General features: G+C 35.6%; 1 protein-coding gene across 1 annotated transcript in view; it reads right to left on the bottom strand.

Annotated features, from left to right (window-relative positions):
• LOC137400942 (microtubule-associated protein 10-like) overlaps positions 1–15382 on the bottom strand; it is a 39438-nt gene that overhangs the window by 1073 nt on the left and 22983 nt on the right. Inside the window, exons 14-15 of the mRNA XM_068087280.1 lie at positions 13050–13207; positions 6438–6581 (exon numbers count right to left, since the gene is read on the bottom strand). Of these exons, the coding sequence (XP_067943381.1) occupies positions 6438–6581; positions 13050–13207 (302 nt within the window). The remainder of the gene's footprint in view (positions 1–6437; positions 6582–13049; positions 13208–15382) is intronic.

Below are 15382 nucleotides of genomic sequence, written 5' to 3'. Positions count from 1 at the left end.
AATTCCTCGCAGTAGTAAATCTGCATTTACATATGTTCTACATAAATAAGAAACGATTATTGGCCTCGATTTTTGACATCCCTCTTTGGATTTTGAAAACACTAAAAGCCCTGATTACATTAGCATAGCAATGACAGTCATGCGCTTCCTACCTTGCCATCACTCGCTGATCACGAGGAATGCCGAGAGGAAACAGAAATAAGGCCCATAAAAGAGATGGTGTCAGGAAACTAAGGCTATCTATAGATTTGACAAGTTTTTGCGCCTCCGCACCTCCGCACCCTGAGGGTGACACTCATTGTAAACCTATTATGATGTAAAAGATGACCATTGGTAGGAGATATGATATGAAGTGTCCCGAAATTCACCACACAGACTTGTACGCCATAGCATTTTCCGTCACACGAGCAAAAAATCCAAGGTTTTATATTTCTTACAACAATGAAGCGCAGACGCCTACATATAGCGGTTTGCGTCGATTGATAGCCACAACTGTTAGCCAAAGATCGGAACAAAAAGACCTAGCAGGACATCACCGCGGTATCAACGGATGGCTTTGCATCACGTATTAGTTCTGACATTAGAGTGCTAATCCCTGTGTGACTCAACCATTGTCAAGGCAACATTTAAGAGAACAAATCATCCAGGAAGCGCCAGTACTTCACATATGAATAAGATGATTCACCTTTACGCACAAGCAAGCATTGTATAAACAGATAATCGATAATCTCAAGCAGGAAACAGGATGGTTGGTTTGTTACTATTGCCGAGTAAGCAAAAAGTAAACTTATCATTTCGCAGCCTCATGCTATTGCTTTAACCATCTAGCCAGAATTTAAGGCTAACACTGCCAGAAACCGTAGATAGCATTTCTAACAGGGATTTGGTGGGAAGGTGAATAATGTATGTGTGTAACACCTGTAATGATCCAGGTACTGAGACCAGTAGCCAATTTATGATCACTTATGCTGAAATATTCAAAAACATATTAAGTACAAAAGGCTTTTCACAATGTAACATATTTGTGTTCGCTTACAAAGGTTAATGAGTTTTCTGATGTGGTATTACTGTATAGAACGCGTGCAGCACTACAGCCATCTATCTCATACTGATAGATGGCTGTAGTGCTGTAGTGATCTTCTGATAGTTTGAAATTATCTCAAGGAATTTTACACTCCAGTGCAGATATCTGTGTTCGCTTTAATGGAACAATTTAAATTTGGTCCTAAAACAACGACTTTTGATAAGAATTATTAACCACTTAACGGACTAACCAGAGATGATTCCATAGCGACGCCTAATGATATTTTGTCTACACCTGAGATATCTCGTAATTGTTAAGAAGGGATGACTAAACTCCTCTGTTCTATTTTGAAAATTCCTACTACTAAAATGACACAACCCGATACATCTCTACCAAAAAAGCTAGTTGCACACTGACAAATAAACAGAGTTCTCTTTTGCTATTGGAACATCGAACTAGTTTTCTACTACATTTTGTCCTGTTTAAAATTTGTGTAAAACATTGACATTTTCTATTCTTTTATTTACTTCTATTGAAGATTTACTTATTTACTTACAATACTATTGTTTTTATTTTGGTTAAAATTTCCTTAGTGACTGTTTTTCTACTTTTAACAATACAAGCATTTTTTATTGTTTTAGACTTCTATTGCTTATTGGTTTGCGGTGTTACTTTCTTTATCAACTTTTTTTACATTTGTCACATGTGTCTTCTATCGCTTTGTTACACTTTATTGATGACTCGTTTGTGTTACTACTACCTGTGTTACGCATCTTTATTAATCTTATTTATTGTATATCTACCTTTTATTTTTACAATCAATAAATAATCATTGATTTTAGTTCAAATCATCATTTATTCTGTCTAAACATATAATACTTGAAACTAATTAGCGAGTAAATAATTGGATTTGACTTACAATACTTCACCAAAAAAATAGGTAATTGAAAGTGTTATTATATATTCACATACTAAACTGCGGTGAAGGTAACTACAGCTTGACTAGAGTGCACCATCTACCATTGATTGCTGGCTTCTATAGTTACAAATTTTAATATCTATATGTATCACATTTTAGTTAATGTTTATATCACATTTCATTATCTTTTTTGTCATCACTTGAATTTTATTCGAGTGAGGACAGCAAAAAAGATTCATACTATAACATCAGATTTCTAAAAAACCAATCTACCTTTACCATTATTCTATACTGCTTCAAGCAAAAAAAATCGAATGCAGAGTACCATCGCAATGAAACAGTCTTCCAAAAGACTTACGCAAAATCTCTGCATTTACTAGTTTTAGAGTTAATGTTAAAAGCCATTTGTTAACCCTAGATTAATTTAGACCTGCTGCTTGAGTATGCCAATTCCTGTGGGCCCAGCGCCTCGACTAGCTGCAGTTCTATTGTGCATGTGGGCCTCATCATGCCTTAACAAGTAGGAACTAAGCTTTCATTTATTTTGTTTAACTTAATCAATATTAAAACCATATCTTCACTTTGCTTAATATTATATTTTACTAATTGATGAAATAAAATACACACAAGTACGCGCACGCCCACACACGAACTGATAGAATTTGTCTTATACAGTCAAACATCGAGTTACCTTGATGCAAAATAATTTAAATGTCTGACACAAAACTTGAGCGGGTATTTGTAGATACAATGTAGCTCATAACATTGCAGTTTGATAAAGCAGAACATATACACCATATTCTCCTTCACATCGTTTGCTTTTACATTGCTTGAGTAAGGTTGAATAATCTCTTTTTCCTTATTTGAGTTTTTAAAATATGGATCACATCAAGACTGTGTGAGTAGTAGTAGTACTTTTTTAAAATTAAAGTATTGTGAACCCTCCTGTACACGCCGCACACCAAACTTTGTAAGTCGCTTTTTGAGTTACGCGTATACTTGTATATATATAGCGTGTAAAAGCCACGCCCACAGCTTTTCCATACATTTAGCATATTGTGGCGGCAGAGGGTTGAGACCAGGGCCTGCTGGGACCAATGCAAAGACTGGACCGAGTCTCAGAACAGCAGGAGACTCGGTGCTAGGTGAGAAAACTCAGCCTACCGAGTCAAGCCAACACAGGACCGAATGGAGCCACCAAAGAGCCGATGTACCGATTCAATAATGGGTAGAGCCTAATGATAATGCGTATATATAAAAGGAGAAGGAAATACATGTACGAGGAAGGCAGAGGTAGCAAATGTCTCTCTGCATGTTGTTCACTGTATGCGCATATTGTTCACATGGACTCACACACACGCACACACACACATATATATATACATGTATGTATATATACAGTCAAACATGGATAACTCGTCCACGGATAGTTCGAACACACGGTTAATTCGAACGGTTTCTTTGGTCCGTTCCCACGTAATGATAAATTGCTATAGATAACTCGAACTCAACACTGTTAATTCGAACTGTTTTTTTGCCCAACGGCTACCGAAACGGTTGTTATCGCTTTAGAAAATCACTTTATTCAAAGCCATAGAGGTAAACCTCATCTTTTCGTAATTCATAAGCGTTGTTATTACCTCCATCGGCAAAATATTTTTGTCAACGACTTTTCTAAAGGTTTGGTCAAATTTGATTTATACTGCGATACGATGAATAGCACGGGCTTGCCGGGTTACGCGCGCAAGAATTTTCGCCACGCACATACAAAACAAAAACAGCATGTTGTTTTGTATGTGCGTGGCGAAAATCCTTGAGTGCGTGACCCGGCTAGCCCGTGACGAATAGTTTTCCGACGTTGATTCCGTGTTGAATCAACGTCGGAATGTTGAATGCTTAAAACGTTTTAAAAATGGTTGTAATTAAACGTATACGTTGTCTTAGCTAAAAAAAACTATTCATCGTTTGACCTAAACACAGAATACGTGTATGTTCAATAAGTATCCATTCAAAAAGCGTGAGTGATATACAATGTACCGTAAAACTTTTAATTGAACTGCCTCGGAGTGTTGCTCTTAACGAATCCCAGTTAAAGTAAGGTAATCTTTGCATAAACTTCAAGAAAAATCGGCAAAATTGATCGTGGGTAAAACGCTCAAAAGAAAAAGATGTCTTTTCTTTTGAGCATTTCAACAACGATCAAGTTTTGTCAATGTCAATCTAAAAAACGTCCTGGCAATAACATCACCTCAAACAACAAACCAATCTCAAATGATAGAAAAATCTCTATACTTTTTGATAAAAACGTTTTAAACTTTACATTAGAAGCATTTAATTTGAAGCAAGCCATTTGTGCCTTTGATTTATATTACAGTTTGCATATGTACATGTATCTACTAATAAATAAGTAAATACATGGACTTGTGACAGTGCTCTGATAACTTGAACGCTCTGATAATTCGAACACTTTTGCTCGGTCCCGTGAAGTTTGAGTTATCCATGTTTGACTGTATATAACTAGAGCGTTGGAATAGGTTGATGCCACTTATCTTTTTTCCAGATTGGTGTTTTTCTCTGGGGTCAATTATATTTATATAGTTATAACACTCTGCACTTTTTAGAGCGTAGAGCACTGATAGCAGTAGTCCTGACCACTAATCTATTATATAAGAGAACGTGAAATATACATTCATACTGCTGCTCAGTGTATTTATTCTTGTGGAGCAGTAAAAGGAACCAGCAGTTTCCTTAACACTATTTAATTTAACCTGGTCAGTGTGTCATTCGTCAAGTCTACTGTCTCTGTCTGCCGTCACACACCGTTGGCTGACGAGGTGGCAACCGACTAATGAATTTTCTCACCTTTGCAGGGGGATGTGTTATGCCTTCCGCAAATTACTGTACAGTAAATCGGTACTGAAGTAGCAAGCACATTTTGTAACGCATGTAGTCGAGAAGGGCAGAATGTGATGCTGGGTTTATATCGAAAGTTGTGAATGTAGCTTTGGAAACTCCAAATCGAAATGCTGCCGCTATTTTTGCATTACCAAATAGCCCCCAATAAATGGAACCGAGAGCTAGAGATGTCACACGACCGTGACCACAACTAATGACCTCATTACGTCAGTAAATGTGCGTTTGGATATTCTTAGCATCTTATAGTTGAATAAATTCTTTTCAGCATTTGCGCATTTTCTCAGTTAACTCAAATTGTATTAATAACTATTGTTATAAACATCTTAATATAATTTATTATTTGCATATAAAACTTTTATAGCTATATTTATATCTTTCACTTGGATATAACATTAAGTTTCACAAGTGACAGTACCATAAACATAACGCAGTGGGAAGTTTACAGATATGATTTTTAGACTACGCTTATTTTTTAATAAGTTGCGCCCCGAACTTTTAAACAAAACTTCAAGTTCACAGGTGTGACTTATACGTAAGGATTTGCGTGGAAGCTGCAGAAAAACACAATATTTTCTCATGAATATTTCAGGAATCTCATGACAAAAGAGTAATCATTATGACAAAAAGGGATGGCAAAAAAGATTCTACAATTAGTGAGAGTGAAGAGGCAGCTAAGATAATTGAAACAAAAAAATTCAAAACAAACATATCCCATCTAAAATAAAAAATAAAGATAAGTTATGTTAACTTGGAGCTCTCAGACTTCAAGTTAGACTACTGTAGCTCATGTCTATATGTCAACCTTGACCTACGCATCGTCTGCCACGCATATCACTAAGGCTACATTCCAATTCGCCTGCCGTTAACGTAATGCTAAGCCTACTTTCATTGATTATGACCTAATTTCATTAGTTTCTTCCATAAAAGTTACTTTTACATAATTTGACATGACGTATTTGTCTATATACATGTACAAGCGACTGAAATATTCGTAGTCAAGAGATTTGATAACAGAACGAATTAAATGAAACACAGTACATTTTTATAAATAAAAGCTTGTTTCGACTTACCAAGCTTAGACATGTGAAGCAAATAATGGAAATTAACTGCATAAGTCAAGGTTGATGAGTACTAATAGATTAGCCTATGTGACAGATAAAACATCTACTTAGTATAGAAATGATACAACATTAATTTTAGAATATACGTAAACAGGCAGGGCAAGTGGCAGTACTGAGCCAATTATGGCGGCATGCTAGAACTAAACCAACTAGTTTGCGTGTTTCATAAGTAAAACTTCACGTTAAAATACCTCAAATATTTATTTTTCGCGGAAAATTAAAAGAATTATGACTAAGATGATGGTGATAATAAGGATGTTGATATGGCCCATTAGAACATCACAGATAGAGCGGCAACATGAAAAGCAAAAGTTGAATAACTACATTTTAACACGAGTGAGTTGATGGGCACGCTGTGGAGCTGAGTGACATATAAAATGGAAGGTATGAGGAACTGCTACCCAAGTTACACAACTTTAACAGTGTCGAATACATATTAGTATAAGCTATGACTTACCCCGATGCGACTCTGAAGAACCCTGACTGCTTCTCATAAAGTCACGACCTTCAACTTCCTGCAAGTCCGGTGTTGGTAAGTGAATCTCGAGAGACCTCCTCGAGTCGGATTGGAAAGACTGCTCATGGAGAGTTGAGAGGTCGGCTGCAACGAGTGAGAGACAATATACGGTTCATGTGCGGTAAAGTGTACATCAATACATAGTTCGTGTGCGGTAAAGTGTACATCAATACATGGTTCGTGTGTAGTAAAGTGTACATCAATACATAGTTCGTGTGTAGTAGAGTGTACATCAATACACAGTTCATGTATAGTAGGTTGCACATCAATACATAGTTCATGTATAGTAGGGTGTACATCAATACATAGTTCATGTGTAGTAGGGTGTACATCAATACATAGTTCATGTGTACTAGGGTGTACATCAATACATAGTTCATGTATAGTAGGTTGCACATCAATACACAGTTCATGTGTAGTAGGGTGTACATCAATACATAGTTCATGTGTACTAGGGTGTACATCAATACAGTTTGTGTGTAGTAGGGTGTACATACTCTGTAATGGTCTCTAGCCGCTGTAGGGATCAGTCTGAAGAAATGAGGTAGATAATATACAATAGTGGGAACGTTATGGTGTAATATGCTTTATCATATCTTAGCATATAATATATTTAAATACATAATATATTACACCTATAATATGTTACATACGCAATACATATATACATATATATATATATATATATATATATATATATATATATATATATATATACTAGTTGAATGCTCGGGTAATAGGTCTGCAAATAAAATTAATTTTTCTCAACATACAATTTATTTTTATTTAACATATAATAAGTTACCATTCTAACTTTCAAGCTTCATATCACGAGAAAAATGTTTTGCGCAGGTCAAATAAATTAAAAAACCAACTATGAAAGGGTTTAAATGTAAATGTGAAATAATGAATGAGTAATAGCAAAATTAAGTCTGTTTTGCTATGGTTACAATAAAAGATGATTCGGTAATAATACAATTAATACGAACTGAGTAAAGAAAAAGCCTGAATATGTTGAATTAATAATAGCAATTCGTGCATAGAAGTGTGTGTATAAAAAAGGTTACTGTTCCAGCAAAAGCTATCCATCAAAACTTTGAATACAACGATACTAGTACCTCTTGATACTCGTACAAATCTAAAAATGAGATATTGTGCTGTCTTTGACCGAACTGAGAGAGAATTTAGAGGCTATTCCTACTTGAGATAATACAACTGTCTGTGTGAAAAGAATTGGCCTTGACCGTGGATTTAGCAATTGAACCTTACAAAAAACAGGAAATAGAAGTTCCCGAAAATACGAAATAGCATCATGTTTCATAGAGTTAAAAGAATTCATAGTTTAAATTAATACGCCATTTTAGGTGTGAAAACGGGATAAGGGTGTATATGTTATGTAGTAAGAGCTATGAATTGTAAGAGCTTTCGTAGTGTTGTGGCTAGAGAATTGGATTCCAAACCTGGGGTTGTAATCTTCGTGAATTCAAGTCTAGCTGAGTCCAATTCCAAGATTTTAATAGCAATAGCTGGACATACCAAACTACACACAGACAAACTTTGAGATTTATAAGATAAGATATATAATATATAGAGTATAATAAATAATAAAGCCTTTTAGCGAACTAGTCTGGCCGATGAAGTTTGAGTGGAAACAAACAAGAGGCAATACATAAGTACGTACATACGTACAAATATGCATACACATGAACTATATGTATGTACATACATATGAGTGTACATACGTAAAAATGAAAGCGTCACTGACAGCTTGCGTGTTATTGCAATATTAATTATATATACATACAAATAATGTTGCACCCTATTTTAGGCAGCCGAAACTTTGTAAAAAATATTGCAGCTCGAGAATATAACTATTTGCATTATTACAGATATAAAGTAATATAGTTGGAGACAAAGGAAAATATTTCAAAACTTTTTCACATCATTTTTAAAGCTAAAATTAAATGATCACCAAATCAAATTAGTGTTTTTAACTTCATTTTTAATATGACTAAATACATTGACTTCATTCTGAACATTATTTGCTATTTGAACACATGCATAAAATACATATATATATATATATATACAGTCAAACATGGATAACTCGAACTTCACGGGACCGAGCAAAAGTGTTCGAATTATCAGAGCGTTCAAGTTATCAGAGCACTGTCACAAGTCCATGTATATACTTATTTATTAGTAGAAACATGTACATATACGAACTATAATATATATCAAAAGCACAAATGGCTTGTTTCAAATTAAATGCTTCTAATGTAAAGTTTAAAACGTTTTTATCAAAAAGTATAGAGATTTTTCTATCACTTGAGATTGGTTTGTTGTTTGAGGTGATGTTATTGCCAGGACGTTTTTAGATTGACATTGGCAAAACTTGATCGTTGTTGAAATGCTCAAAAGAAAAGACATCTTTTTCTTTTGAGCGTTTTACCCACGATCAATTTTGCCGATTTTTCTTGAAGTTTATGCAAAGATTACCTCACTTTACCTTGCTTCCGAAGGGCGATCGCTAAGCGGATGTTTGGTATAAATAAAATTTCACCAAACCTATAGAAAATATTTTGCCGATGGTGGTAATAACGACGCTTATGAATTACGAAAAATTGAAGTTTACCTCTATGGCTTGGAATAAAGTGATTTTCTAAAGCAATAACAACCGTTTCGGTAGCCGTTGGGCAAAAAACAGTCCGAGTTAACAGTGTTGAGTTCGAGTTACCTATAGCAATTTATCATTACGTGGGAATGGACCAAAGAAACCGTTCGAATTAACCATGTGTTCGAGCTATCCATGGGCGAGTTATCCATGTTTGACTGTATATAAAACTAATATCCTAATATTGGTCTGAAAACTGCTCGAATTATGTTGAAATTTCATGGAATTACATATAATTCTATATTATATATGAGAAGAACTTATCAGCTATATCTCCACAAGTATAATAAGATTGTAGAACCTCTTAGACATGAGCTAATAATAGAAGACATTGCGTGTCAGAGTAGCGTTGCAGAGGCTACATCAGTGCTAAGAGAGGCAGATATTCAAACTCATCAGTTCATGTTAGTTGCATGATGTCAGAGCCTAAGTTACGATAAAGTAAACAATGCAAGCTGTTTTAAAATAATTACACTGTTTGTCGCAATTTAAAATGCTACTCACAAATACCTTATCTTCTCACATCTTTAAGACTTTTGCGGTTCGCATAAAGCCTTGAACTTGTTCCATAATAAATTTGTAAATATATAGCGAAACTATAAAAAGATTGGGTTGTAAAAGCCACCATCTCGCTTTTTATATCATAATTACTAATTTACATTTCATTATGTTTAATTAAATTTACGACGATTGCAATAGTACCATGCTAGAAAAGGGTCACATACAAATGGCACCAACAATAACATGTTACCAGGATATAGGAAGCGATATGAAAGCATCCACAGACAACTCCAAGATAGAACTACATACTCGAGATGAAGCGCAAAATAAAGCCTCTTACAACAATTATGGATACCATAGTTGTGAAGCAATACAGAAAAAAAATTGATAATGCAAAACAAAAAATCCTAATTATAAATGAACATTAACAACACCTTGAAACGAACAGGTTGTAAGTTCTTGTGGAAATTAAAAAAAGCTGAGAATTCTGTATGGGGGAAGCTTTTAAGCTGATATGGTTAAGCGCAACAAAGTTATTACTTGATGCGTGCAAAAAGTTGCAGTTGAGCAAAACAATACGATTAGGTAATGCAACATCCTTCCATAGTCTCCTGAGGGATGCCCTACATGCAGCTGGTATGAAGAATGAAGTACATGTGTCACATTCATATTTCAACAGTGAACCCTTGGCAATTTTATTCAGGATGGGTATGCCTCATTAACAGTGGATGCATCAGTAACAACCGCTACCCGAAACGGATGTATTTTGTTAACCTTTCAAGGTTATAATAACCAAATTCTTGCACCGCAACCAGTAAATTCAGCAAATGCTAAAGCTGTTATATTGAATTTGTCCACGGGTCATCATCTGATCAACAGAGCGATTAACATAAAAATAATTATCGCTGAAAGTAGCATGTAGATGATAACTCCAAAATGTTGAATACCTGTAGGCCCAAATAAATGCACCTCACCTTCCAGTCTACAATAGGTATTCAATAGATAATTTATTACTAAGTTTCCACACCAATTATAGTGTAACAACACCTCGGTGTGCTGGTGCGGAAGTGCTAGGTTGGGTTGACATATTTCCATACGACGCTATAGTAGAGCAATGGAAACATTTCGACTTTGTGTGATGTCCTTACGGGCAGGTTGTAGATGTAGATGTGTACCCTAGAACGCTTATGTATTCGCCTCATCTAACTTTCTCATTTTGGCGGAGTCATCCTCTCGCGAATATTTCATGAGCGAAACTAAACTATCATATCGAACGAGCGGAAACGCGGAATTAAATAGCTTTGTTCATTGATAGTCCAAGAAACAAATGGCAGCAAGCGATCAAATTGCATTATCGACCTCGCCCACACCATTCTATCTGCGGTTTACAATTACAAACTAGTCCCTGATTGAAGATTTTTTCTTACAAGCGAACTGGATCTGAGGAATCTAATCTGTCTGTTCCACTGCATTTATTTTCACATCACTATATTTTCGCACTCATCAGAGCCACGAAATTAAGTTGCAGCGAAATTTTACTCTGTATGCTACTCACGAAACTAAATACAGTAATACTTCAACTTACGAGTGCTCCAACATACGAGAAACTTGAGATACGAGCCAACTTTTAAGCAAGTGTTTGCACTAACATACGAGCCATGTTTGAGATACAAGCACGTGAGTCACTTGCCAAGTATGCCGGAGGTGTTTTATGAGAACAGCATCACTCTATACTTTTCAACTGCTCAGGTTATACTTTTGTATCGTGTTTTTTGGGTGCGATTTTCAGTGCAGAATTATGTGAATTAAAAGTACTGTGCGTTGACCGGAAGTTTGCCAGTAAAATGAAAAATAATGCAAAGAAAAAACGAATGATAACAGTTGATATTAAACGGGAAATTATTGAAAAATATGCGAATTATATATATATGCGGTATTGAGCTAGCTCAGCAATTTGACAGAAATACATCCACAAATTATTATCAAACAGAAGGATAATATTCAGGGCATTCAGTTCGCAAAAGGACTAACGATAGTTTATAAACGGCACAGCGATCTTCACGACCGCTGATGGAGAGACTGTTCAAACATTGGATAAAAGATAAACAATTGGCTGGTGACAGCATACTGAAACGATGCTATGTGAAAAGGCCGGGTGCTATCTATCAAAACTATAAAAATAGACATTCAGACAAGTTGGCTAGTGGTCGTGCATTAACCCTTTGTGACGACACCTGTGTTCGTCCTAATCGCAACATGTTGAAAGGGCGACAAAGGCAAACGTCCTTAGATAGGTTTATCTTAAAACGGCCGGTTGGTCGTGAAAGCGAAACAAAGGAAAAATTAGCTAACCCGCGAGAAACTTCAAACTATGAACGCCGAAGAAATTTTAATTACGTTAAGTCGAAAATGAAAGTTTGCTTTTAGGTTTGCTTCTAAGTTTGTCTGATAAGACATTGATAAAATCCAGATTTATCAAAGTCAACTGTCGTAATGAAGGATAACTTATATCTCCCTCCCTGGCAAATGCTAGCGTTAGCTGCTATTGTATGTATTTGATTTTACATTTTAATTAATCACATTTTTGCATGATTTTTTATTTGTTGCTTTTTGAAAGCATGTGGTAAGTTAGGACAATAACCAACATGTTCTTTCTGTTACAATATCTTGTTTTGAGCGTTTTATTTGCATTTTTTAGAGTATGGAAACCAATCAATATATATTTAATTGTTCTATATATAAATAAATTGCACCAACATGCGAGCAGATTAACATACGAGCTTAGTCTCGGAACGCATCAAGCTCGTAAGTTGAAGTATGACTGTACTAGCGAAATAAAAGTGTCCTAGGGTATGTACTTTGTAGATGATATAACAAAATTAATGTAACAATGTGAGATTAAAGACAAAATAAATATAGATGATCAGAAGACAAATTTGCCTTTTCTGGCGTAATGCGCCAGATAAGACACTAGTCAATCAACAGCTTCTGTTACTACTGCCTGCAAGGAGCCATGATACAACAACATATCCTGCTGTTTTAAGCAAAACAGATAGATTTGATGTTTCTACAACAAAAATTTCTGCATAAGAAGCAAGAGGAAAGCAAGACCTACGCACACATGTGATGCCGCTGGTTGCTAAGGCCTTTTACATGGCACAAAGACAGGGCTTTTTGTGACAGGGCAATTTTTCTATAGCACACAAAAATTTCTGTGTCACGGAAAAATGGTGCTTTTCGTTTCCGAACGGCGCCACTAAATCACGACCAAATGAAAGCGACACGGCTATTCCCATAAGGGCATTACGTTATCCCTGCATGAAAATTTAGTATCTCATGGATGCTCATAAGCTCACAGGCAATCTGAAAGGACTCACCTCCGTCTCTAGAAGTTCGATTACTAAGGGCACTGAGAGACCTGCGAGGAGTCAGAGAGGAATGCTTTGCTGGCAGTACTTTAGACATCGCAGGAGTTATAATCCGGGTAATGCCCAATTCCAGGTTAACCTCTTGACCTTGGGTCGTCACATCTAGCCTGTAGAGGTAAGCTATAAAGTTATCGCTGAATGAATGCTTTTACTATAGACATATTAACTATACTATATATTAAGTATAGTTAATATGTCTATGGCTTTTACAGACTCTAACAAACTCGTGGGTGTATGAAAATTCCAAACCTTTAGAGCCTTAGCTGAATAACAACATGTTGCAACCAAACATCAGCTATACAAATTTGCATAATCTGTATCACGGAGAACTCAAACAATCACTATGCCACACTAAAAATGGAACACTTTTCTAAAAGAAAAATGCAACACTGATTTTTGGAGTGCAATTGCTTGAGAAACAACTAATATGATGACCTTGATATAATGTTGCTCACCTAAAATGCCAATACCACAATGCAACGACCTTGACATGCTATTCACCAACGACAGCGATATGCAATTGATGATTATTTAATGACAATGACCAATCGAGTCAGTGGGTCAAAGCGAATAAAAACAAGGAATGACAAATCTTATTAATACTAAAACTAGTTATTGGCGAAAAAAATCTGTGATCAGACGATAAATTACAAGTAATCAGTAAAAATCTAAAACCAATCAGTTGATTGCAAAACAATTGCATAGCTGCATCCAGACAGATTATCAGAGATTAAGTGTATGGCAGGTGATGCCAGTGTAACAGGAAATTTACTGTTTAAATGCACAATTTTGTTGTCAGCGTTTTTAAACCGCAAACTCGCCTAGTCTGAACACTTGTAAAGAATGCGTAGACTATATTCTTCTAAGCCCTCTTAAACCTATGAAAGTAAAACATAAACCTTCACATCAACGCTGGAGTTTAGTTCAACCAGCATCCTAAGCTTTGCACAAACCACAACAAGAAATTATTTAAAAGCATCAACTAAACACCCTGAACCTTCAATTGGAGCGTAGAAGAGGAGATTAAGATGAAGTGGGGGCTATTGTCAATAACCGACACTTGAGATCTTAACACTGATGCCGGCTCTTGATTCTTAGAGCAAAGATTCGAAACTCAATTACATTGTACATGTATGTCCGGAAAATGAAAGCTTTTAAAATTCAAACCTGCTCTATATAATCTATGGAGCGTGAATTTATTTTTAATGTGTAAACGCAAAATATTAAGTGAGTTGATTTATTTGAACTGTCATGAAGATTAGCTGAAGAATTTTAAAGATGAAAATAATATTAGCTCTAATCCTGCAATCCCACGCAAACATAAATGATTTGAGATTCCTTGGCCGCACCTTGACACCATCACTAGCACGACAGCCAGACATAATCTTTATGATTTCATATTTTCTCCACACCTTCGCGGTAGACTAGCGGAAAAGAAAAACTTAGTCTAATCACATCTCACTTGAATAACTCTCAGGCTAAATATAGTAATCTATTGATTTATCTTCAGAGCTTAGAAGAGATTTAATAACTCCTTAATTGAATAATCTAACTATTAATCATATAAATGCTGAAGTTGCTCCTAGAAACAATTGATTTGACCTCATTTATCTATAGAGAGTGCATCAGGCAACCAAATCTTCTGTTCAGTCAACCAACCACCAGTACATTAGCCATATTAAGAGTCTCAAATGGACCCTAAATTATAATAGAATATTCACTCTGAGATGCCTTCAGCATTGCAGTTTCAGAATACAAACTCAGTTGGTGTTCCCTCCTTTCATTAGATCAAGGAGTGATAGTCGGAATTTTAACAGAGCATGTAAGCGAATGCCAATGTTTTTAAAATTTATGAATGTTTGATCAATGCACCATCAAGCCAAGATATGAAGGCGATAAGCCTTTCACATTGAATTGACTAGCTGGGTCTTTTTGGGATCTATATACGATAATTGATGAATGAAATACAGTAACTGTACGCGGCTGGAATTCCCAGTAAACAAACTGCACGTTATGTAAAGAAAATCTTTGCAATCATAATACACAAAAAGCTGTACTCGCCAATATTTAAGTCGTCTAGTGATCGGCAATTGCTTTGGGCCAACTGACCTATTGATATCCTATTTACAACTATCAGCTTTGTCGGTAGTTTATTTTAACCTTTACATTAGATGTTCCCGATTTTCGGAAAGAGATTTCCTTTACAAAATTACCATAGCGTCAACAAACAATACGGTGTCGAGTTTCTAATGCGACACAAGACAGGTTGCACTTCCTGAAGA

This window comes from Watersipora subatra, chromosome 7, assembly GCF_963576615.1.
Source record: "Watersipora subatra chromosome 7, tzWatSuba1.1, whole genome shotgun sequence".
Lineage (NCBI taxonomy): Eukaryota > Metazoa > Bryozoa > Gymnolaemata > Cheilostomatida > Watersiporidae > Watersipora > Watersipora subatra.
This window is presented reverse-complemented; position numbering and strand designations above follow the sequence as displayed.